The sequence below is a fragment of the Anas platyrhynchos genome, chromosome 16, assembly GCF_047663525.1.
Source record: "Anas platyrhynchos isolate ZD024472 breed Pekin duck chromosome 16, IASCAAS_PekinDuck_T2T, whole genome shotgun sequence".
Taxonomy (NCBI): Eukaryota; Metazoa; Chordata; class Aves; order Anseriformes; family Anatidae; genus Anas; species Anas platyrhynchos.
The window spans coordinates 14,100,995-14,127,311 of record NC_092602.1 but is presented as its reverse complement, the minus strand read 5'-3'; the positions used below and the strand labels follow the sequence as shown (position 1 = coordinate 14,127,311).

At 42.6% G+C, this 26,317-nt stretch overlaps 1 protein-coding gene across 8 annotated transcripts in view; it reads right to left on the bottom strand.

Moving 5' to 3' along the window:
- Nucleotides 1-5,062: 5,062 nt before the first annotated feature.
- Nucleotides 5,063-26,317, bottom strand: part of TMEM132D (transmembrane protein 132D) — a 327,315-nt gene continuing 306,060 nt past the window's right edge. For all 8 annotated transcript variants that reach the window (XM_072024466.1, XM_072024470.1, XM_005018068.5 and 5 more), the window contains 4 exons: nt 15,005-15,210; nt 13,585-13,858; nt 12,331-12,522; nt 5,063-8,207 (listed from right to left, as the gene is read on the bottom strand). In XM_072024466.1, the coding sequence (XP_071880567.1) occupies nt 7,026-8,207; nt 12,331-12,522; nt 13,585-13,858; nt 15,005-15,210 (1,854 nt within the window). In that variant the 3' untranslated portion in view covers nt 5,063-7,025. The remainder of the gene's footprint in view (nt 8,208-12,330; nt 12,523-13,584; nt 13,859-15,004; nt 15,211-26,317) is intronic.

Sequence of the window (26,317 nt, the reverse complement as noted above, 5' to 3'; positions counted from 1 at the left end):
GCATGCTGTCTCTTTGCAGCAGTAGGAGCTCGCGCAGCCCACAAATGGCAGTGTGCATTACTGCTCCCCTTTGCAAAGCCCCAGTTGCAGAATGCTCCCCCATGACCCAGCTTAACTAAATCTCTTTTGCTTCCTTCTGTCCCTCTTTGTTGCTTTCTGGTTCGCTCCCCCTGCAGTGCTTCCAAGCCTGCATCCCATGTGCAGGGGAAGCTTTTTTTTTTCCTGTGGGGGTGAGCAGCTGAACTGGGTGTTGGATGTGTAAGGCTCTGAAGGATGAGAGGGTAATGGAAGTTTTTAGTTGGCACAGAATAGCTGGTAGCAAAATTATCTGCACTCTGGCATGGCTCTTGCTCTACAACCTTGAAATTCCCTCTGGTTTAGTCCCTGATTTTAGTAACCGTTCCCAGCTTGTCTGTCTGTCCTTCCTCCTCTGCTGCTTTGCAGCAGGCATCCCCAGTAGCATCACAAATCGTATTAAACCTGTATTACAAGAGCAGCCTCCTCGACCACAGTCCTTTATCACTGGTGCCTTAGGAATGTGGGACTCCAATTCTGTACTAGACAAGGGGACAAAACAATTAAAAGAGCTGATTAAAATCCTATTGCTGTTCAGGGGCTTGGCACGACTGTGTGGGGTGCAATGAAAAAAATCTTTTGGAGCTTTCATTCACAGCCTGCCAAAAAAAGCCTCTTCAGCTGTGTGAATTGGTGTTGCAACAGAAACACTACTGAGTGCGCTTTTAAAGCTGTGGTCAAGTCTGTGTAGACAGTTAGGTACAGAGCTCGAGCTAATCAATAATTGGGATCTATCAATATTGCAAAATATTTTGAGTTAATTAATGGCAGCCTGATACTATTCACTGAAGGGAGAAATATAATAGGGGCTGATTTGCCCTTGGTGTCCTGACTGGCAGAAGGGAAAGAAATGCCAAACACTAAGAGCATTGATTAGGACAGAGGATGAAAGAAAGCTGCAAAAAGTTATTAAGAGGAGCACAGTGATTTGGGTTTGGGGCCTGATGAGAAAAGAATGCAAAATGGGTGTCCACAGTCAGTCAGCCAAAGTCTTTGCTGGAGAAACAAGGAGACATGAGATGTGTCTCCTTGTTCCTCGGGGGAAGAACACTGGGCTGTTTGCACAGTGCAAATTGTCCTGTCTCCCTCTGCCCACTTGTTTTTGGGAAGCATTGTAATTTCGACCTTTAGACAGCATGTTTTCTACTGAAGTCAAAGAAATTAGTCAGGTCTTGGCTGCTGAGCAACCTCTGGGAAGAGCTGGGATGTACCCTGCTGCAGCAGAGGGAAACCTGGCTCTCCAGCATCAGGGGCAGAGCACACACACAGGAGCTGATCCCCTCATGGGGAGCATCCCAGGAGCATCTGGGGAAGAAGCAAAGTCATCTTCCACCAAAGACTGTGGCCCCACTGTGCAGCAGAGCAAAATCCTGTACCAAGTCCTCCTATTATTATTTCTCCTTCACTCTCTCAGTTAATCTAGGCTTACTGAGCACAGTGAAATTTTAAAAATGAGAGTCTCAGTCATATTTGTAGTATCCTATCATCAAGGCTGAGCAATGAAGCTCTTGGGATTGGTTTTTAGGTCATTAATACCTTAACTGACTGCAGGAAACTCTATAATTTAATTATTAGGAACAAAGGTCTGAATATGAATAAGCAAAGTCCCTGTTGCACTTCAAAGCCACAGATTTCTGGTGCTGGCATTACTGGTTTGAGGTCTGTCAGGTGCCACAGAAGCTCGGGTACCAAATCTCTAATATCCAGCTACTACCAGCATGCCAGCTCAGCATCGGGCAGCTAACACTGTGAAGCAGCTGTGACTGCACAAGGGGAAAATGCAACAGGAGGTCTCATTTGCACCTACTAAAACAAGGAGGAAATGAGTCCTGGTAGATGGTTCAAGCAAACGTGGTTCAGGGCTGAACGTATCCCTCCAGGCTTACGGGGCTGTTTCAAGGAGACAGATGCAGGAACTTGTCGCATGCAATCTACCAGCCATCTTTAAAACACGACAGGAATTTCTTAATAAGCATTGGCAGTACATACAAACAGAGTAGCAGTGCTGCTTTTCCAGCCATTAATATTACATACATGGGCTGCTTAATTTGCTGTTCCTCATAGAGCCTGAGCAGGAAGCCTGCATAATGAAGGATTTGTTGACAGAGGTCTTCATATCAAATCAGCAAAAAGGTAAAAAAATGATCCAGTTTCAGGCATATTGGCTTGACCCATTTAGCCTTGGCCTGTCTAACACTCCTTATTATGAGCACAATGTAGAAGGCTCTCCACCCTTTTCAGTCCCTTATTGCTGCCACTTTTGAACTTAATCTATTAAAGCTTTTGCCAAGAAGCCAAGCAGCACAATAATACTCACCAATTTCACAGACCAGAGGCTCAGTTTATGTGCAAGGAAGATGATGGCTGTTGCAGACCAAACACCCGTTCAGAAAGGTGCTTAACCACATGCCCTGTGGTAAGTGCATAAGCGGGCACTCCGCTGAGTTTTCAAACAGTGAGAAATGAACAGAAATTTTATCTCATCAATGCTTTGCAAGTGATACTCTAACCTTTTTTAGAGCTCTCTTGGTATCCTGCCCATCAGCAGGAGGCAGCTTGTTGTGGAGCCAGGCATTGCAGTGAAGAAAGGTTAGTGCTGCTGCCCGGCGTGGGTAGCTCAGGTTGACAGCATGCAACCCTCCTGCAGGACAAAAGCCTCTCCTACTTCAAACTGGTATATTACCTCATGTACGCCTGATAGCAGTGTGGATTTTTAGTTTTTGAAAGTATTTAAGGCATTTTCTAACCACGACATATGCCAGTGATAGCTCCTTGCCTCAGTTAATTCTTCAGTGATGCTTATTGGAATTAGTTTGATCAACACACATGTGAGTCCAGTGGAATTTCTCACCTAAGTGGCATGTGAAAGACTCTCCTGTGTTGTCATACACAAGTCCTTCAGGTCTCGCTAAAGATCTTACATAAAGAAGCATCCCCACAGATCACAGGGGAATGAGAGCAGACAGTCTTGGAGAGGGGAAGCATACGCAGAGCTGAATTAAAGTGTCTCTAGTGTGCTCATTTCATTTACATCACATTCATTATGGAAACGAGGTGTGAAAGTAGTTTCTAGAGCTACTTAGTGCAGGCTGCACATCTATTTAATACCTCCTCTGTTTTTTCACGTCACTTACCTCCCTAGAATTCTTGTTCCAGAGCAATTATTTACCGCGTTGCTCATACCTTGAATTCACGAGTGTATTACTGTAGCTTGGTCTGAACCACTATACATATATAAGACTGCTGAAGGGGAAGCCTTTAAAAAGAAGAAAGACCGTAAAGAACCAGCTTACCTGATTTATAGGACAATTGAGTGTCTACTCCTCATTGTATTTATGCATAAAGTGTCTAAAAAAAGCCAAATTGCATCAGACACATTTCCTTTTGTTAAAATGCCTGTATCAGTCTATCAGATGTCTAGCTACTCACATAAAAACAGACACTTGCATAAAAGAGACTCAAACATGAAAATAAGGAAGCAATTGGAAGTTATTAATAGCACCCACAGGAGACTTCTTGCTATCAGCAGGGTTCTTCAGCAGGCTCAAGAGATTGCCAATGGGAGCCACAGCTCCATGCTATGTGCATGAAACATTTAAATACCATCACTGCTTTTATGACAGCATAAACAAAATTTCATTCACCAAACAAAATTCTTGTCTGATTGCCTGAAACACAAGTTTTCACCCTCGAGGTGCTTCATGGTGCAGAGGCTCTCACCTAAAACCACTGTGAGCAAAGTGGGTATGCACACACACCCCACAACAGGTAGCTACATATGTATGTACAAAAAAGCTCTACAGGCAGTTGAGTTACTCTTCTATTAGCAGATTAATCGATACTGCTTGCTTGCATGCAGACAGCCACAATCTGCTCTGATTTCTCCCCGAGCAGAGCTCTGGATCTTGCCCAGTGACATTAAAAGGTGGGGGGGAGTGATGTCTCCTTCTGGTTTTGCCATGGATTTCCCGCGTTAGCTTGGGCAAATCACTTAACTCTGGTGTTCTCCGTGTCAATAAGGAATCCACCTTGCTCAGAGTACTTTGAGATCTATGAATAAAGAGCACTTTAGGGACTCGGCATTATTTATAGTATTACCCTATGGATAATAGCAAGCTGCAGCTGTTAGAGATGTCAGGGATGTCTGAGCAAGCAGAAAGGCATAAATCTGAATGTCGGTATCCTTAGCATCATAGCTGGTGGCTGTTTTGTCCTAGGAGAACATTTCAGTGTTACCAGATGAACTTGATGTTAGTTCTCCATGTTCCCCAGAGGCAGGTAATGCAGAAATCTGGATTTACCATAACAGCTCAGTGGGAAAGCAAGTCTGACAGCCTGCTCCCAGCATGGCTCATACCTGCTCTTTCTGAAAGGAAAAGACTAGCCACAGAGTGACACTGTTGCAAAGTAATCTTGCCTGTATGCATGAATCTGATCTGCACAGACTGCTAGCTGACATTTGGCCACTTTTACCCCTACCTCTGCATTAGTGAGGGTGTCTCTGAGGACACAAAGTAGTTATGTGTAAAAAGCATCCAAAATAGCTCAGGAATGGAGGAAAGACTGTGGGCTAGTGCACTGAAGAATCTTCTTGGAGGCCAAAGGGCTTTGCTCTGAGACCAAGGCTGCTTCCTTCATCTGAGCATTCATCCAGAGCTGGCTTGGGTCCTGCTCTGTGCTGTCATCACTGTTGCACTTTGTACTTGAGCATGCATAGGACTGACTAATCCAGACCTTGATGAAATGTTCTGAAAGATATCAAAGATCTCTCTCTCTCTCTCTCTTTTTTTTTTTTTTTTAAATCTTGTGTGGAATTATAAGAGTCCTATGCATCCAACACACACACAAATATCGATCTCCAATGTCTTGGGTCCATTTGCCTTATTTACACCAACTTACTCTTTTACTATTGTCTTCAAAGTCTTTTAACCAAATGTGGATCTTTCTAATCACACCCAAATCATGAACTCACATATTAGGCTTTCAAGAGAGAAATATGCACATGGATTTAATGGATTTATTTGCAACTAGTTTCAAATCTTGGAAGGGTGACTTGGTGCAAATACATTTGTAGTATAACATGTTGTTGATGTTATATCTTTTTCCTCCAACATTGCAGAATGTAAAACATAAAACTTTGTAACTAGATTGTGCCAAGATCCATAATTCACGATTTCATCAAAGGACAAGTCTCCATATTGCTGCCAGTCTCTTTTAGGGTAAATGTTCTGACAGTGAAAGGAGAGAGGCGTTCAGAGTAGGAAAAAAAATGAAGCCACTAAAATGCAAATTTTATTCACAGTTGGCATGTTTATAAATATATATATTACATTCTTACAATCTACAGTACATTCTAAATATAGAGGGATTCAATCTAAGTGGTTGTGGGAGGGTGGGTGTGCATTAAACAGAGCAACCTAGATTCAATGACAGAAAGAGACTTAATAATAAAAGGGGGGCAAGGAATCACTCTGGAAAATAAAGGAAAACTTGAAATATAAGCTGGAATTTAGTTAACGCCTTGGCGCTTTGCCACTGGTCACCAGAGACTGCTTTTGGACCGCACAAAAAAATGTCATGCTTTTAGGGCTGGAGGGTGTATCAGACTCAAAGGGAAATGACTGAAATCCTACCATATGTACATCCTTATCAGAGGAAAACAAAAGATAACCATCACTTCTGGGAGAAACAGTGAGTTTAGCTGTTCAGATTTCAACAGAGTTGGATGTGCAGCACTCCTCTGTGACCTTTGGGTGCCCTCTAAACACGCTGAGCAGGGGCCTAAAGAAGCATGAGCAGGAGGAACTGAACAACCTGACCTCTCCCGGGAAGGGGGAGAACAAAGAGCCAGTTGCTGTTTGTTTCTGAGTTCAGCACAAGTTACACTTACCCTAGAGAGTGGCCAACTTTGGTAAATGGCAGCATGTAAAGCAAGTACTGGCTTTGTACTAAGTGTCCATGCTGGGTGAGAGCACGCCATGGAGAAGCGAGTGTGCATGGAAGGGAAGGGAGAAGCCACTGTGCTCCCAAAGTTGACTGAAGCTAGCAAGTGCCCTCAGAACAACAGACGGGGTGCACTCCTGGGAAATGGCTGAGAATATAAATTTGAAACAGGACAACCAAAGAAAGTGGGCTTTTAAAAATAGCTTGTTCTCTCAAACTTTCCAAAACAGACCTTCCTTTGTATGAGTGGTATTCTGAGTGTAGGTTATATCTTCTCCTATCTTACAAATTAAGAAATACTGAAAATTGGCTGGCAAAGTTTGTTACCTTGGCATCTACTTAAAAAGACAGTTTCAGTTTTAGCTGTATATGTGTATCCATTCTCAGTGCTTGGGAGGCAAACATGCTGGTTTGTAAACAGCCCAGTTACTCCATTTTCCCCTCCACATTCTTTGGAAACTCATGACTTTAAAGCTCTGGGAGCTGCTTTGCTCACACTGTTGGCTTGTGTCAGCTTTAAATTAATGTTCTTGGATGGATATTCTCTGCATGTGTCTTGAATGACATGCTGTCTTTGTTGATCTATTTATTCTGAGACCAATTTTTTGCTTTTAACCAAAGCTTAGAATATTGAACAGTAGAGCTGTGCAATCTTTGTAATATCCAAACTGCACTGGAGTTTCTTATATTTATTGATTTCCTGGGAAAGCTCAGAGAATGAGACCATATTATTTTGCTAGGTTTTTTGTCACGTTACCATGCATCAAAAAATCTCACACATCTCTTACTTCCATCTCTGAGCACAGACAAGACTTGAATTTTAAGAGCTGTCCAGGATCTCCAATCTCCCAGCTGCTTTTGGGTGGCTTTTGGGGGCTCCATGGAGTTATTATCCACCAGCTGATTCTTGTTATCAGTACAATGTTTTGCCCCACTACCCAAAATTAAAGGCAGAAGGTGAGTGAAAAACAAACAAACAAAACAAACAAAAGAAGTCTTGTGTCTTATTACAAATTTTCATGTAATCTTTCCATATACTTTTTAAGTTCTTTGCACTCCCCCAGGTCCATATCCTGGCAAACCCATTTAATGTCATCTTCACTGCTCATCAAAATTGAGTTGACAGTTGGGCATCCATCATCAGAGGAGATGGTGGTAAAGGTGGTGAATTTAACCCGTTTCCTCTTAGAGGTAGGAGAAGTAGATGGTTCACTTTTCTGTTCTTTCCCTTCAGTGAATGTGGACTCAGTAGACATAAAAGCTTGTCCATTAATATTTTGGGGAGCATTTGTGTTGAGGAGATATTTGCTCTCTTCATAGTCTACTCCTCTGTCAATGGCTGTAATACGTTCATCTTGTTGAGATGAGAAATTTATGTGATTCTCTAGAAGTTCTGTCCTGTTGCTCAGACCAACCCAGTCATGAGAATGGCTCATGCCTTCTTGTTCGTCAAAGGGAACTTGCTTGTTTCTGTACTTCAAAGCAAAAGTGACACAATTGATAAGGAAGACCAGAATTGCCAGGCAAAAGACTCCCAGCAGAGCATACATTCCTATCTCCAGATCACTGAGTCCCCTGGGGGTCTGCACAAGGTCATTCTCTTCCAAGTCTCCATTGCTTCTTGGCAGATCCACCTGTGCAGGGAAGCTTGTGAAATCTATGGGGATGTTCTGCAGATGACTATCATCGTCCAGGAGGCTTTCTCTGTCTTCTTTTTTACTTAAAACAGATTTTTGAGTGGTGCTCCCTTTGCTTTGCTCTTGGCCCATCGAGGAGCTGTCATACTGGCTGTCTGGCCCAGCTCTCTCCTGCAAAGTAGTTTTCTGACGCCGGTCACTGGCATGATTTTCTAGGTGGACACCACTTCCCCTGTGTTTACTATCGCTGATGTTAGGGTTGGCATCACTCTGCCCAAACTTCACTTTAATGCTGCCGCTTCCAACAGCCAGGACACTCTTCCTTTTGGATTTCTGGCATGATTCGCTGATCACCATCTCCACCTTCACCAGTGTCCCCTGGCCTTCTGTCTCAGCTGCAATCACGGGCCACTTGAATTTGGGATCATGGTGAATGGAGACCACCTTCTCATCCAGAGATGTAGCTGACAAAGAGAAGTCTTTGGAGTCATAAATATCCAGGGGCATGACAGATCCATCACTGAACTGAATCCAGCAGCTAATGGCTGCTTCCTATTTTGTATAAAACAGATATACACACATTCAGAATAAATGCTTAGGGAAATTTGTTCTGTCCCAGTCTATTTCCTCCTCCTCACAAGATCCGTATACCATTTATAACCAGAAAAGAAATAAAAGGGAGAGCAAGAAAATTAATGCTAAAAGAAATACTTGTTTAAAACACTCGTTGATAATAAGATTTGTTTCCCCAAAGGTGCTTAAAGGAGCTGTATTCCCTGGGCTCCACAGAATCTACTTCAGCATCATAATAAATTACATGTCAGAAGGCATTACCAGCTACTGAAATAATTTACTGCTGTATATTTAAATTAAAAAAAAATAAATTTATTTCTAAACTGCTTAAAATACAAAGTCTCCTCTTGTTACACACAACACATGTTAAAAAACACCTAATATAGCAAATAGACCCATACATGGCTCTGTACCTTAAGTCTTTGATTTTTGTCTCTCAAATGAAGTGTTTTATGCAAGCAGAGGAGACAGATCAGTTGCTTTTTGAGGAAATGGCCAGGATAATTTTCACGCTTGTTAGCAATTAAAAGCAAGACAATAATGAAATTTAATCTTGTGTCACAGCAGTACAAATTGTATACTTCAGAGTGCAAGGAGGTTTACTGAATGTAAATGGGACAGACTTGAGTACTGGTTCTTTATTTTCATGTGCAATGTGTAGGGTTTTTGTGAACCTTGATTTTTGTTTTTTAACTAAGACATTTGAAAGAATTCTTATATTTCAGAAAACATGTGCTCAGCTGCTTCTGAATATAAGGTCCTCTAAGGACTCTCAAGCAGCTATCAAAACTTGCTGTGCTACCTGAAAAACTCTTGGCACACACAAATCATTTACAAGTGAAATTCAGATAGCTCCATGGGACTCCAATTCCTGCTTCTGACTGTATGACTTGCTCTGTTTCAGTTCACTACTTACACCTGATTAAACACTGCAGAATCCACCCCAGAAAGACTCCTGGCTTGATGAGTGGATTCTCCTGTGTCTAAAAGGATGTACACTCTTGCCCAGCGGGAGCCAGGCCCACCTTGCTCTGAGGAGGATCCTGGCATTCAACCACCCAACCAATAGACTTATAATCCTACTTGTTGAAAGCATGGTTACAAGAGTCTTGTTTCTTTAAATAAACAGTTTTTTCAAACAGACGGTACTTACATCATAACAAAATGTACACGCAGAGAATAAATATTTATCATTATCTTTTAAATAATTTCAGCACATAGTCATTTACCTGTTCAAATCACAGAAGATAGGCCTCCAGTCTTTTGGGATTGTGTTGTGCATAATCTACTGGCCTGATTCTGAAATCCTTACAGCTGTAAAGCTCCCTGTGCTTCAATGGGAGATTTGCTTCTATCTCTGTTTCAGGACTGAGCCCTAAGACTTGCTGACACTGTCATAAATCCCAGCTTTGTGTTTATTAATCTTTGGATGTTTCTTGAAGGCTGCATAGAATTTATATAATCGGCTCTCATCTTCCCACTGTGTTGCTTAAACCTGCATAATCATTTAATAATTTTGCATTGCTCTGCTTATAGGGACCGTGCTCTGTAAATCATGTACTAAACAACGGAAGGAATCAGATGCCTTTCAAAATGGAGTCAGGCCTTGAAGAGAGGAGCATGCAAACTTTCCTTGCTGGTTTAACACTGATCTGATGTTGTTCTGTTACCCCTCTATCTAGAGAGGCACTCATCCAGACTCCATTTCTGGGAACAGAAATGTCATAGCTGGGAAGTATACTGGGACTAAATGCCATCGAACACAGCTTTGGGGCTGCTTTAAAGGTACTTTGTTTAATTCCCCATGTCAGCAATGGATTAGCTTACTGACCTTATTTCTAGATGCCTGGCATTGATTTCGTAACTCCTGGAAGACTATGGGAGCCTGATTTTTATCACCCTATAAAGATGGAAGTACTGCATTATTTCTCATCTTGCATCCCAAGGATAAGACGTTATGATGAATTAATGCATCTCAACAGTTGGCCAGATTTCAAATGTGTGTGCTGCACTCATTTACTTTTAAAGCTCAGAACATGCTTAAGAGTTAAGAGCCCAGTGCATCCTTGACATAAGACCCAGAGTGATGGATTTGGGTTAGAAAAAAAAGTTTAAATTTGAAATGTAGAAGCACAAGGACAAATATCAAACAGGAACTGATGGAGATGTGGCAAAGTCCAAAAGCCCTCAGTAATTGTACACAGCGACTGTGCCAGCACATGGATGGGTCAGCATGAGGATTTAGATCTGTGAGAGCTTGAGCAATGCAAAGTTTGGCTGAACCATTCTTAGAACCAGAAGACATAAAAGAGGACATCTGATATTGCTCATGGAGCAACCTCGTGGCAAAGGCAGGAACAAAGCTAATGGGCAGTGGAGAGAAAACTCACATTTCCTTTGGGCACATGTTAAGATTTATCATGCCAGGAGAACCTGGGAAGGTCTGAAAGATCTGACTGAAGAGAAGGGAAACATCATATAATAGTGATCCCTAATATAGGGACTAAGAAAAACAGAAAAAAAAAAAAGGTTTATGAAATCATGTATCAGGAAACGAGTCAGTGCTGATTCATACTCTAGTAATGAATTAGAATGAAAAGGATGTTCCTGAGCCATGTAACATGGTTATGGGAAGTAAAAGAGGACGACGCATTTGGCAGTATGCAAAATACCTTCTTCTCATTTAAAGATGGACTTAAAAATTTGATTTATTTGCCTGTGTTAGGAGGCTGAACTCAGAAATGTAGCTAGCAGTATCTGCTCTGATCTAGTTAGTGCTGGATAGGACAAAAAGGGGTGTATGTGTGCTGCTTATTTATGACACATCACTGAGTTGCATGTGTTATTTGAGGGATGCAACCAAGACAGATGGGGCATGCTTATTTGTTGACTCATGTAGCTTAGACATGGCACTATTTTTGTGAGATCTTTGTTTCTCTATTAAAGCACCTGGTGGCCTTCAGACAAGAGTGCCCATAAAGAAAATGTTTTATTAGCCTATTATTAATAAAAATCTGCTTGATCCCATCAGCTTGTAAGATTGGATGTAGTGAATTAGAGCAGTGTCCTTCCACAATGTGGTATATGTGAGCAACATATTTAATATGTTTTTTAATAAATATAATTTTTAATATCTTCATCAATTCTTCTTTAATATCTTCATTGATGATCTGGACGAGGGCATTGAGTGTACCCTCAGTAAGTTCGCAGATGACACCAAGCTAGGTGCATGTGTCAATCTGCTGGAGGGTAGGAAGGCTCTGCAGGAGGACCTGGAAAGGCTGCACCGATGGGCTGAGGTCAACTGCATGAAGTTCAACAAGGCCAAGTGCCGGGTCCTGCACCTGGGGTGCAATAACCCCAAGCAGAGCTATAGGCTGGGGGATGAGTGGTTGGAAAACTGCCAGGCAGAGAAGGACCTGGGAGTATTGGTTGATAGTCGGCTGAATATGAGCCAGCAGTGTGCTCAGGTGGCCAAGAAGGCCAACAGCATCCTGGCTTGTATCAGAACCAGTGTGACCAGCAGGGCTAGGGAGGTGATTGTCCCCCTGTACTCGGCTCTGGTGAGGCCGCACCTCAAGTACTGTGTTCAGTTTTGGGCCCCTCGCTACAAGAAGGACATCGAGGTGCTTGAGCGGGTCCAGAGAAGGGCGACGAAGCTGGTGAGGGGCCTGGAGAACAAGTCCTACGAGGAGCGGCTGAGGGAGCTGGGCTTGTTCAGCCTGGAGAAGGGGAGGCTCAGGGGCAACGTTATTGCTCTTTACAGATACCTTAAAGGAGGCTGTAGTGAGGTGGGGGTTGGCCTGTTCTCCCACGTGCCTGGTGACAGGACGAGGGGGAATGGGCTTAAGTTGCGCCAGGGGAGTTTTGGGTTGGATGTTAGGAAGAACTTCTTTACCGAAAGGGTTGTTAGACATTGGAACAGGCTGCCCAGGAAGTGGTGGAGTCACCATCCCTGGAAGTCTTCAAAAGACGTTTAGATGTAGAGCTTAGGGATATGGTTTAGTGGGGACTGTTAGTGTTAGGTCAGAGGTTGGACTCAATGATCTTGAGGTCTCTTCCAACCTAGAAACTCTGTGATTCTGTGATTCTGTAACAGTACCTGCTTCGGAGATTGGAGCAGCTCTTGCGCTACTGCTGTAGCAAAGATGGCCTTATTGCTTCCAGGACTCAGCTGCAGAGAAAGTGATAATCCAGTTACCAGCTGCACTCCCAGATCGGTTATTGTCACCTTCTCATCCAGGACTGTCACTGTCTTCTCAGCTAAGATAGCATCTGAAAGGGGGGACAATATCTGAAAAGAAAAAAAAGTTAGCTGCAGCCATTTCGCATAGCACCAAGCAAAATGGCTACACAAAGATACGATTATATAGACAAGTGATATTTAATGGGCAGAATTACTCTTAACAGACACTATTAAAATATGATTAAGAAACAGCTAGTCTCATCTTATGTATTCTGCATCAATAGGATGCTCATAACGTCTTTTACCAATGTAATTGTAATCAGCTATGCTGCTCACATCTGCAATGATAGCCACACCTGTTTCAGATGCATTAAATATTTTAAATGCAATCTTCATGTGAAATGGAATTATGTTGTTAATGACCATGTTTTTAGGTAGTATGTATATAATGCAATCTATACATTTATACATAATTCTTAGAATAAATAACAGTATTACCTCTCCCATTGAAAGAAAGGCTAACACAAACATACTGCTACAATAAACACTCATGGTACTGTATACAGAATTGACAAAGAAAGCTTGTTTTGTTAAAAAATATGCATGGAGGTCAGTGCACTGAAACATGATGCCCAAAGATGTTCATTAGCAAGCAAGTTGAATTTAATGATCTATATATGGTACAGAGCATTTTTAAAGCACTTTATAAGAGGTATTCCTTAAATATAACTTGCATTCAGCCTTTTTGCCTTGGATCTTCCTTCCCAAAGGTTTATGTGCACTTGTGGAATCATTATAAATCTCAGAGCTTTGGAAAGTCATTTAAAAAATCTAGAGATTTTGCAGAAAGTCATAATCTCTAATTCCATTTCTCCAAACCTGACAAATTGTGTTGTTGACAACTGTGGTTGTTATTTGTTATTTCCTGGTTTAACAATTTGGAATGATGAGTACTTTTTTTTTTTTTTTTTTTTTTACTTGTGCTTGTTAACTTGGTTTCTACTTTGTGGTGTCACACTGGAACAATCTTTTTCTTTGTGCTCCATTGAGAAATTTGTGGCTCCAACTTCTGTTGCTAATGCAAGAAGCTGCTATACACCTGATCCATACCTTGGTTCCTGAAATTGTGGGTTAATGGAGGAAAGGGAGTGATTAATGACATTTTCCTACCTGAATTGTCGTCATTCCAAGCTCCTGTCCAATCAAAACTTGTCCGTCCTGTATCTTAGCAATTCTTGGCTCCTCCACCTGCATGAAGTCACTCACCAGGTCGGTGATGTCAATCTGCCAGTCAGAACCCAGTAAGTAGCTCAGCTGGCCCCCGGGGTCCGAGGCTTCAGCTACAAACTGCGTGAGCACTCGTACCATCGCATGTTGGTACTGAAGGGTGCATCCTCTTCCCTTCCGTTCATCCTCTTCTTCATCATCACTGTCCCTGGCTGGTCTGGTAGGACACCAAAAGTCAAAAATTAACAGAAATTGGTGCTAGGAGAGTTTGCAACAGAAGAGCTATTGCTGGCATAAGTCTGCAGCCTGGATGGTGGAAAAAAGATCTGTTGCCCCCTTCAATTGTTCTGTTGCTGTTTCTGTCAGTGCATTTCTGAAATCACTCAGGTAATTTTAACCCCACTTTAACCTCATTTCACTTGCTTGTAACTGAGGCCTTCAGGCTACCTGGGTCTCCAAAACAGCTGCTAAAATCACCAACTGGCTCGCTAGCTTCACTGCTACCTTGTCCTCCACAAAGCTCTCTCACATGACTCCCAATGTTAAGTCCTTACTTTCAGGACACCTGCACTCTTTTCATGCTGGATCTTCCCATAAACATCTTGGTGTTGCCATGGAAATCTCTGTCATACATACTTACACATCTCTTTATGTATGACATACAGGTTGAAATCATGTTGCCACCAAAACGCCCATCTCTCTGCTCTGCTACTAACAGAAACCTGGTAATAAATGATGTCTTCATAGGTAGGAGAGAATAGCAAGTGTCTACTTTATCCATTTGTTCTTCTGGTTCTTAATAACACTGACAACTAATACGAAGTCTAGATCTGCCTACATACATTCTCTGTCCTGTCCTCACATACCACTGACTTGTGGGTGCAGACAGTTATCCTTAAAGCCCTACTCTAGCAGTGTCATGACTTTGGGACTCTCATCAGTGTCATTGGATCCTACAGCACTAATATGAAACAAGCAAGCATCAATGGTGCCATTAAAATGAAAAAATTATCTGGCAGGACCTGTGAACCAGGCTGGAGACCGGCTGGTCTTGGCAGAGCTGCTCCTTGGTGGTGTCTTCTGCTGCCCTATGGCTGACCCTGCTGAACATGGCCAACTGGCTCTTTTTGTCTCATTCACTAGCACTATAAAGGGAAATTGATTTCCAACGTAGGCTCGTGCAACCTGCAGCTTTCATTTCCCACATAAGTCCAGTGCAGAAGCCTATTGAATAAATGTCTGATCACCTTCAAATTCACACCGGAATTGCATTAAGGCCAAATAAGCATGTTCAGATCCACTGGCCCTGACAGGTCTTTGGCAAGTGCACAACCCAGAATGAACATCCTCTAATGAAACCTACCTCTTATTAGAGATGATGGGGACTCTCCATCCCTTGATCTGATTTAGTTCTGTGTCAGAGACCTCTATCTGCAGCGGGAGACGAGGAACCCAGACTGTCATTTCTAAAGGGGCACTCAGATGCTGGTAAGTGAAATTAACTATGACATTCACTTTGCCTTTCATTTCCTTTCCATTGACAAAGACATAGTCACATCTGTCAGAAACCTGAAAAAAAAAGGAGAAAGAGAAAAAAATTAATGAGTGTCTTCACAAATTATAAAGTATACTACATGCTGAGTAAGTGAGTGGGAAGAAGAGAAAGGATATAGGTTTAAACTAGCTCCAAGTTCAGAGGACAACTAGGAATAACAAGAAAGATGCCTGGTGTACCCTTAATAGCCTGTATAATTTGGCATCATTTTAACAGGTAGGCTTTTATCTGCTATAAACATTTCCATTATAATCTAAGATAAAAGAACAGCTTCTTCATGTCCTTAATTCCCACTCCACACTACGATAGTCCTAGTATAATGGCACTGAGAGGATTTCCCTCTTTTCCACAGAGCTCAGCCAGACTGTCCTATCCTCCTCTTCTACTTTGTGAGCAGCCCAAGGAGTATCACTTGCACATGGGGAGGAACAGGTCGGTAACTGCCTGTACATCTAATTCAGCAGGAAGCAGTTGATCTCTTGTCGACCCCAAACTGGTTCTTCAGGAGTCCCATTACTGGTGCCAAAGCATGGGCTGGTCACATCAGACTAATCCTAATCACTGGGAAGGGGCTCTCTGATGCCCAGTGATGTTCATTGGGGCCGAAGAGCTTCATTTCCACTACAAGCCTGACAAAGGTCTTATACAATGTTCTGTTCAAGCTAGTCATGATGTCACTTTATTTATTACCTGCAGCTCTGGACATCAATGTTGCTGAGAGTTACTAAATCTCATTCAAGCAATTTAGCGGCTATTGCAAGCACCTAGATGAGCTGACAGTACCTGTTCATTACAGCTAGTTAAAATATATGAGTGAATGTACACATCGAATAATTTATTAACTACCACTTTACCATGCTGATGATCTGAAGGAATGTTCTATTAAAACCCTGAACCCTTCACAATCCATTACCAGTAAGGCCATCTATCCCATTCTGTGCATGTATTTAATATTTCGGACTCCAAGATGCATAGTCTCATCCTCATCTGAATTTAATGCCATTTTCTACTTTTCTGTTTAAATGCTAAATGAATTTAAATCGTATTTAAATATCATCAGCTTTTGTGGAATAATTTATATTCCTAATATTATTATCTTTAAACAACAACCCCTTTCAGACAGTTCCATAGCAAATCCATTTCCATCCTTGCTCTGAGCCTAGGTAATGTACCAAAAAAAGGTTATCATGACACTAGCAATGCGTCCCTTGCAAGCATGGGCTGTTTTTAGGTCAAAATCTTATCATTGCCATTGGTTTCAGCAGGAAAACATCAAATTTATTTACAGCCAGGATTATGTTTTTAGGGATATTCTCACATTAGCATGTTTTACAGGAGTTCTTAAAAGCTCCTATCTGGATCCAGTCTCACTGTGCTGTACAGCAAAACCAGTTGCTGCCACAAAAGCCTCAAAGCATGAGGGAATGTACCATAAGGACAGGGCCTCACAGCAGGCACCTGAGCACAAGGGAGTCCCAGCTCCTGCTGAGCATGAGCCACTGGCACAATAATATCATCATAATGCTGATCCAACCTGGCTGAGCTGGGGAGGGTAAGACATTGCAAAACTCTGAGAAAAGTTTCAGGTGAGCCTGCAAAAATGTCTATAGGAAAGGCTGGAGGCATGAGCACATTCTCCTTCTGGGAGCAGTGTGCCTGGGCAGGAGCAAGAGAGCAGACACTGTCTCTGCATCCCTGCAGAAGGCATGTGTCACACTCCCTGGGCAAGAGCTGCATCCTACTTCCCACCTGCAACATCTAATAGGCCATCCGACAGGCAGGAAGTCAGAAGCCCTTCAGGCAGTGCCGGGTACATCTGCTCCTTTTCTCACCCCATGTTACCTTATTGTTGTAAGTGAAAAACTTCTATTCCTTGCTGGCACTGCACTTATCCCTGTTGCCTTTTTGTATTTTAAATGCTGCTCTCAAACCAGGCAAGTCTCCTGTGTGCTAACAAGCTCTGTCTGCTGCTTTCTACCTTCCCTCTTTTCTCTGGGATATTGGCGAGAAGAGAAACTGGGCAAAGTCTCAAAGTGGTGATTTCCACCTGAGAGGCAGCAGATCAAAGCGGAAAACAAGGTGGCCTCGAGGAAAATAGTCAGCCTGCGGGCTGATTGCCCTCAGGTCTTTCACTTGCCTTTGTGGACTGCAGCCTGGACAACACTTACAAGTGAATGGCCTGAAGACAAGGATTTTCTTTGGTAGGGCATGGGACCAGGTAATAGCTTCCAGTGCCTTCCCCACCACTGCTGCTTCCAGCTAGCAACACCTCATATTTGTGCATCTTAGCTAATTAATGCATTAGGCTGTCCCCATGGGTGATCAACCTAGGACTGAAACCATTTCCTAATGATTTAAGGGAATAGGTAAATGTCTGTGCCTTGCAGCACAGAAATACCAGCTGAGGGATTCTTCCCAACCACCACAGTGTCTTCTGCAGAGCATAGCACAGCCCCACTCCTCAGCAGACCTCTTGCACCAGGGCAGGCAACCTGCCAAGCATCCTCCTGCTAGGTAGAGCCTCTCTGCTTGAGCAGTGGCTTTTGAAGCATTCCTGCACTGCACAGGTGGGATTTGGCTGTTGTTTTCGTTGGCCTGTGTGTGTGTGAAGAGCAGTTCAGCAAACAGGGGCTGGAACAAGGCTGAGACTCTCCCAGGCAATACAGATAACTACTGCATTACTCTGGTAAGAGATGGGAATCAGGCTCTCAGATTTTAGATTCATTAATGCTCAAGTAATAGCAACAGAAAGAATACTTGGCAGGCAGAGACTTCAGTTTCAACTTTATCAGGGGTTATTAAAGAGAGAGGGAGAGTTAAAGAAAAGAATCCAGCCCTAAAAACCTGCTATATGAGTGATTCAAGAAATACCATGATCTTGTGCTCTCAAGATTATGATTTGCAAAACAAACAGATGGTCAAGGAAAAAATGACTAGGCTTGGGATACTCGCTTGTTCCTGGTTCCCTTTCTTTAAGTGAAGACAGCAACAACTATGAGCTCATTCAGTTCCCAGCCAGCCCTTCACTGTTTGAATGAATAAGCATCACTGTTCTGCTGCAGTTTGCATGCAGTCCTAACAGAGCAACATCAAAACATGGTGCAAAATACAGTACATTTTAATAAATCAGGCCAGGACATTCAGAAACGGGTCATCAATAGAAAGGCAGATTAGCCATGCCTATGTTATTGCAGACACATCCAAACCATTCATCTTCCAGCACAAGAGAAAGAGTAAAAAAGATGTAGAGAAGGAAGAAACATCGAGCTTCTGTCTCTTTTGAGACTGAGTTTTCTAAGCTGCCTGTTGGAAAAGAGTGAATATTTTGTGAAACAACTTGGATGGGGGCTCAGCTGAGGTTCTGCAGGACAAATATGCACATGATAAGCAAAGAGCCGCCAAATGCAGCTCAGCAGCTGGCAACCTCCAGGCAGTCCCCGGGGCTGACACAGGCTGCGGGAGCCCCCAGGTCTCCCCACACACCCACGGGCTTCTCCACAGTGGTGTCAATGGGGGCAGCCCAGGGGAGCTTCTGCTGCTACTGCCTTTTTGAGCCTGCTCGTCTCCATTCAATCTGGAATGGCTTTCAATCCCTCAGTCTGTCAAGCAGCTCCCTTTCTTCAGCGTTAATTCACATAAACAGCCTTTAACTCCCAGCCGTCCCCAAACAGACAGATCAGCTGCCAGTGTCTGTCCCCAAACAGATAGATTTCAGAAAACTACTAAAGACATTAAAAAATGCAATAGGGTTGGAGCAAGGTGGGTGACTTGGGAAAAAGCAATGTGTTTTGTTTCCAAAATATTGGGACTCCTACCCATAAGTCCTTTTCCTTCCCTCCTGCCTTTCAGCTTCGACCTCCCAGGGGTGGCAACTCCAGTTTTCAGGAAAGGTGAAAAGGTGTTGAGAGAGAAGGAGTAGATTTTGTTTTACTGCTAATGTAGTGCTGGAACACAACTCTGTGTGTTGTGGCCACTATAATACAAGGACATTATAATGCTATTAAATCCTTCTGGTGCTGTGCTCCCTTGCTAAAGCCTTTCAGGGCTTTGTGTCATGGGAGCTTTTCACACAACTACTCTGAGCTGCCTTCCATTAATTAAGGGCAGCTGTACTCACAAGATGCTCCACCAACACTCTCAATAAACAAGGATCTTTATCTCTTCGAGGATCTAGGGTATGAATGGCTTTTTTTGGGTTTGAACTTGGTAGGATATAAAAGTGCTTTGGGTTTCACTGGGCTCCTGTGGCTCTACCTCTTTTTCTTAGTGAACTGACAGCTTCCTCTGAGCACACACACATCTAATCCCTGTGTGCCAGGGCAGCAGAGGTCAGAGGTCCCTCATTGCCAGTATAGCACAGGATTAGGAATTATATTCGTAAGTGTGCCGTGTACGTACCATCCACATGGCTTCTGGCAAGTTGGATGTTGAGAAAATCAGATTTCCCCGATTTTCTGATTTTCCAGCAAATCAGATTTGATTAGTTTATCTTAATTTCACAGTTTGATAGACTATCTGTGGAAGAAAACACTAAGCCCTTTGAAGCCTTTGAAGAAGAACTGCAGCCAGCCTGGGAAAAACATGGAAAGCAGCAATAAGATCTCTCAGAAATCACACATCACCCCTAGCACGCTGGCCTCCTGCATCCAGTTCTCCAGTGAACATTGATCCCATCCCTTTCCTAAAAGCACTTCATTGCTCTTCCCATTACCCTTTTGCAGGTGTCTGTGGTCTCTGGTAGATATGAATTTGTGTGGCTGGCTATTCCTTCCATCCCATATACTCCATGTGATGTTTGGGCTAAGCAGAATCAAAAAAATTAATGGGAAGGAGGGAAAGAGAAATATACATCCCAACTCCCAGAAGATATACCCAGTATTTTACTGTTAGCTCAGAAATAACTGTAACATTCTTCCCCCACCTCATTATCATTAGTAAATTCCCACGGGATAACAGTAAAATCCTTACAGGAAACTGCTTTTCTGCTACAGTAATTCTGTTGGAACTTTTACAAAGTCACAGCTAATAAGTCTTTGAATATAAAATGTATCTAGAGCAGTCCTGGTTTAGCCATTTCAAGGGTGGCCAATTAGGAAAGCAAGTCTCTGATATTTCCACATAGAATCTGTGTTTTGGAAACACTCTGGGACTCTGTCCTCAGCCCTCTTCTGCAAGTGATCCTTCCTCCATGCAAGCACTCTCCATTTCTAATATACTCCATTTCTAATATACTCTTATACTGCACAGCCCTGCCACCTTGGCAAGCTCATGGGATCTCTTCTGATTTAGCACTGCACACATTTGCCTTGGTCTACCAGCATAAATGCTGATATTTAGTAACGTAAGTTATGTTAATGTGTCCTGCCTAAATCATTGCTGTCAGAAGAAGAATGGGGAGCCTCTTATAACCATTAAAAATGAATGAGGAGGGAAATAAATAAGCAAAGCAGCTCATTTGAGCTATAAAAGACTCCAGAACACAAGCTGTGTACCAAAGTACAAAAGGATGAGGCCATTATTAGCTCTATAAGTCACTTAGGAATGACTCAAGGGAGACAGAGTCAACTTTTATCACCCACGCTTAACCTGCAGTGTTGGAGTGCGGTTCGTTACTGCGATAACTGACTCCAGCCTGAAATTATGCAATGCAGAGATAAATACAATGAAGAAGCAGTACAGGGGCTAGATCTGCCCTAAGCTTACTGTATGTCTAGAGATGGGAACTATCCTAGTCTGGGATTTTGAATGGACCCAGAGGTTAAGAAATCAGCATCCACAGATCCAGTGGCAGCAGCAGACCTGTTAACTGCTCTGGATGTTGCTGGAATTAGGATCAACCACAGAACAGTCACTCTTGAGAAATAATTACAGCATCTCTGTGTTGCAGAGAAAGCTTCCATCCTTCCCTCCCTCCCTCCCCCAAAAAGAGCCAGGAATGGCAAACAGCTATCACATTGAGTTCAGGGCTGCTCTTTCTGTCCCACCAGTAGCCAGGGACTTGCAGTTTTCACGTGGTTAACTTCCCAAGCTGGGCTGCGCCACAGCTGCCCACAGAAGAATGATTTGGTTTAAATTCTAACTAGTTGATTCCATCCTGGTTTTAACTCACACCACTGTAACACCATCCCCATTTGGGGGGATTTGCACTGCAGAAGGTCTTCTTAATTTTAAATATTTAAAATTTTGACTGTTGTTAACTGAAATGCCTACCAAAATCTGGAAATAATCTTTCAAAGTTGGTAAATTACAACTTGTGTTCAAACGGCTTCATATCTCATCATTCCTTTTTATCTGGTCCTCGCTTTGTGCAGAGACATTTTGCCTCTTTAGAGGAGGTGCCAAGAGACACGTCTCAACTCAACAGATGCAGAAAAAACAGAGGAACAGAGGGTGTGCTGACCTTTGAAGGTCCACACCTTCAAAGTGCCCACTTTTCTGCAGTGGTTTTCCTATTGCAGCATGACACCAAAAAATGCTGTGATCCACAGTTGTATCTGCTTTATTACCCAAATATCTTCCTTAGTTTCTAAGGGTCCTAAGAGCTTGTTTCCTGCCATGCATCTCTGTAGCATCGTGTTGCAGACATAGCTGACAATGCTTCAGAGAAAGTTCAACAACAGATAGATATTAGCAGAGATATGTGCAACTGAAGAATGTCTCTCATACTTATTTTATTTTACCTTTTTTACTACACTAATCTACCTGGAGCACATTATAGGTGTTATCGCTGAAAAGAACTCTGATGCCAATTTATTTCTAAGAAATTTTTAGTTTGTTCTGTAACTTTGTGGCAAATATCAATATATTATCCTCAGCAAAATATACCTGAGTGAAATATGCAATAACACATTTTAAAAGGTCTCACAATTCTGGGCAAATGTCCAAGTTTAATACTTCTTTTGTGAATGCTATGGATCTGACATAACGTTAGCAGTGTGTTGGTGTAACAAACTTAAAATACCCTCATTAAAAATGTCTCCTGGGGAATCACCTTTTGTTTTTCTAAATCAAGACTTGGAGTATATATTCTTGGTAGTTTTTTCCCTCCAGTGTTGACTTTTCACCCATTTCCAGGGCTAAGAGCAGCCAGATATATCTTTATGCAGTGGATTCACACAGACTTACATTTTTCAAGGACGCGGTGAGAGAAGAGCTGGTGACACACAGTCATTTATGGACACATTACCGAGACCCTCACACACCGTCCTCACTATGATGCAGTACATGCCTATGGGCTATCTGCAGCCTGGCAAGAGCTTCTTCCTTGTCCCCACTGAGCCACGGTGCCCAGGAGGGATGTGGGCTGCTGTGTTCCTGGTGTCGAGTGGCCCCCTTTCCACAAGGCTGGTGCTAGAGCTGCCTGGAGCATGTGAGCTTCATTTCAGGAGGGCTTTTCATGACACCTACATTTGGTTTCATTTTTGAGTCATGAAATTCAGTTTCATTTCAATTTCAAATAATTAAAATTATGTAAAAATACCATAAGATCAAGAAAAAAGTTATTTTAAAGTGGAAAATCAAAACATTTCAGTTTGGAAATGTCAAAACAAGATATTTCTTTGACACAACAGGAACCTGCTATCATCCTTTTCTTTCTCTTTTTTTTTTTTTTCTTTCAGAGATGAAATTCTAGAAAAATTAGCATAATTTCATGAAGCTGTTTTACAAAATTACAAATTCTGACAGAACATATTCTGTCAAATTTTCTTCAATAAGCTGTAATCAGCTGTGGCCACAAATCACAACAAAACCAACACAAGGAAACTCTGCTCAATAAAAATCCAATCACTTCACAGAATCTGGAGTACCTTTAGAGAAATTAAAAGTGCTATTCTCTTTTGCAGGAAGGAACGTAAAGGCACAGGACAACCTTTCTGGAAGTCTGGGATTAATTTCTAACTTCATTACACACCTACTAGATAGGTATGTATAATTTATTGAGACCCATACTCTCAAGGATATTCAAGTCTTTACTCCCATTGAACTCAGGGGAGTTTGGTGGTTAAATCTCTTTAAGAATCTGGGCTTTGATGTCCCTGTGATATATTTGTAAAATGTGGAATGCTCTTCCCTTGTTTTACAGGGATTTTGCAAAGCTTAATTATAAGAAACAAGAAAGAGCTCAGGTGCTAGGGTTACACAAGTACAACTTTCTGTTGCTTAAAAATTATCTGTAGTTCTGAGAACAGCCCTTCACTTTTTCCACCTGCACCAGGAAACAGCAATCACAGCTACCCGAAGGCATGACACAGTTCTGCGGGATGTGGCATAGGGTGAAACTATGTCCCTGGCAAGCAGGCAAAGCAATGAGAAATCAAATAGCTTCATTCACTCCTGCTGTTCTCCTCTCCTTTGGCTGCTCTGGCCATCCCTCATTTGCTGTTGGCTACGTTGCAATTCCTGCTTTCCAGCTGGAAAAGGAAGCTGATGACTTCCTGCCCACCTGCTGTTCTTGATATTCAGAGAGCAGTGATCCTGCCAGCATAGGATAAGCAAGAGAATGAAACGGCTTCAGCGCCTGCTCCTCTGCCTCAGTGGGACACAGGAATGTCGGTGCTGTCACGTAGAAGCACTTTAGACAGACAAGTACTGTCTGACGACCAGCCAGCGCTGCTGGGCTCAACACACCACCTCGTGCTTTCTATTTCAGAAGCCACAATTGTTAGTAATGAATGTGACAACACTTTCTTGCTTATGTTAATTAAGTTCCATCTTCCTATTCCTCTCCTGATCTGAAAACCACATGTGCTCTGTATCGCTCTCTGCAGTCATCTGAGCAAAGAGGGAAAAGTACGATAAACACATCGGGTACCCCAGGCTCTTTGTTACTGAGCTGAAAATGGCATTTCTCCCCTCCTTCCTATAAAGCTTAAAGAGTTCCGACAATAGAATAAGTTTGCTTCACACTCATTAAAAGGAAGGAGGTGCACAGGCTGCTTGGTTGGGTAAGAAATACCTGAATTCCAAGTGAAGCAGAGCCAATGAACATGATAAATTGGACAGACTGAACACTGAAACAAAACTACGTTGTCGAGGGGGTGGTCAGTCTTCTAGATTTGTCAGATCAAGTCAGTGAGGCAACAGTCTGGAGAGAAAGGTAATCAAGGCACACACAGCCTGAAATAGCCCATTGTATGGGCTTCTTGTATCCTCTGTGAGACCTTTGGGAGCTGCTGAGAGGAAAATGGACAGAGCTGCGTGCAGTACAGATCTGACAGAACATAGAGGGAGGGTAAAGTATTTCAAATTGCTTATGTGTTCTCCCACAGCAGCTGAAGGAGCTTATGAGATGCTGAGCCTCCCCAAATGCAAAAAGGGCAGGTGAAGGAGCAGTCCCACTGCTGCCCAGCTCTCCTGGGACGCTGGGCTGGAGCACTCCTGGCAGCACACTGGCACATGGATTTTAAGCCCAGGCTGTGAAACTGAACAAACAGCAGCATTAAACTGCAGTCAGCAACTCTGATTTTGTCTATAATTACCACAAAAGTAAAACTAGGTGTACAAAGCATTGAGTTGTCATATCCAGGATATTTTATGCTCTCCTCATTCTTTAGGAAACTACAGTTTCTGACAACTTCTTTCTGTTCTGAAGGTAATTGCATGCAATTCAGCTGAAGGCATTTTTTTTTCCTGTATTTCTTTAATTCACAAAAGGCCAAAAATACTTCTATTGGCTACCATAATACTTATTGACGTTACACTTCTTTCCACTATATTAAACAACAAATCCATATTAGGATGAATTTACCAGGTATGTGTTTTATGCTCTCTTGTGACAAGAGTGTGTCATTCTTAGTTGCCTGCTAAAACAACAAAAATATGGCTGGAAGATCAAAGCTAAAAGAAACAGTTTATGCACATGCTGTTTGTTCTATATAAAAGGAAAAGGTCCTTGTAAGAAGACTTACAAGAAAAATGTGCTTCATCTGTGCCACCCAGGGAGAGAGCAGCCTCCACAGATGCCCCTACTTACTGCAGCAAGCTGTGGGCTTGTCCTCCCCCAGAGACCAAGCCTTGTCCTTGTCTCAGGAGGGAGATGTGTTGGTAGCGCAGCTGGTCTGTAACACCAGCTGCTCATAGAGTCTTTCCTAATTGGGGCAACTTCTTTTTCATACCCACTCAAGGCCCTGGTTAGTCACAAATGAACAACTCTCTGAGTTCTCCTTATGCAGGCAGAGTTCGTCAGGGATTCTCACCAGCATCCACCACTTTGAGGATCCCACATCTTGCTTTGCTGTGGTTTTGCAGCAGACTATTCCTCAGTGAGGAGTGGTATCTGCAAACTGTAGGTCATTTCCCTCTGACAGTCTTCAAATCCAAACGCTTCCACCTCTTAAAAATGTTTCATTAACATACTGAAGCAGCACTTCAGTATGTTAATGGGAGTCTCACTCAGTATGACTCAGTATGTTAAATTGGGAGTGAGACTCCCAGTGCCCAGACAGTGATGTTCCATTCCTAGAGCTCTTATGATATCCATCTAAAGCAAGAGAAGAGAATTGTATTTGCTGTTTGAATCAGAATGTTGCGAAGAGCTAAATCACACAGAGATCAAATCACATGCCTAAGGCTTCACACAGTGTTTGTGACCCAGCCAAGAAATGAATCCCAAAATCCCAGGGTTCTTCTACCACAGTGCCCTATTATCCAAAACCAGAGCATTGCCTCTGCCTGGGCAGGTCTGGAGGCAGGCGCTCCCTTGCGCCTACCTGTGGGAGCACCATGCTTGTGTTACTGGCACACGTGCTGCTCCCACCTTCATAGCTTCTTATGGTTTCAGTAGCCATGGTAACTTTTCCTTTTGGGGTGATACCCATATACCCATGCAGTGTAATCACATAGGCAGATGTAGGGATTAGATTGTCTCAAACTCTGCAATATTTACATAGTACAGTATTTCTGTTGGCTACACTGGGCCTTCTTGGTTTGGCACTGACATCGCATATATTACTATTACTTAAGAAGCCTGTCTTCCTAAAGAACTCCTATTTTTCTCTTCATTACCTTGAGACACACTTCCAGTAATTTCTCATCTATCTTTACCAGGTCATTTTGATAGACTGTATGAGAACAAAGGAGAACTCTACTTTACAAGCAAATTCAAATGACGATTACAGATAT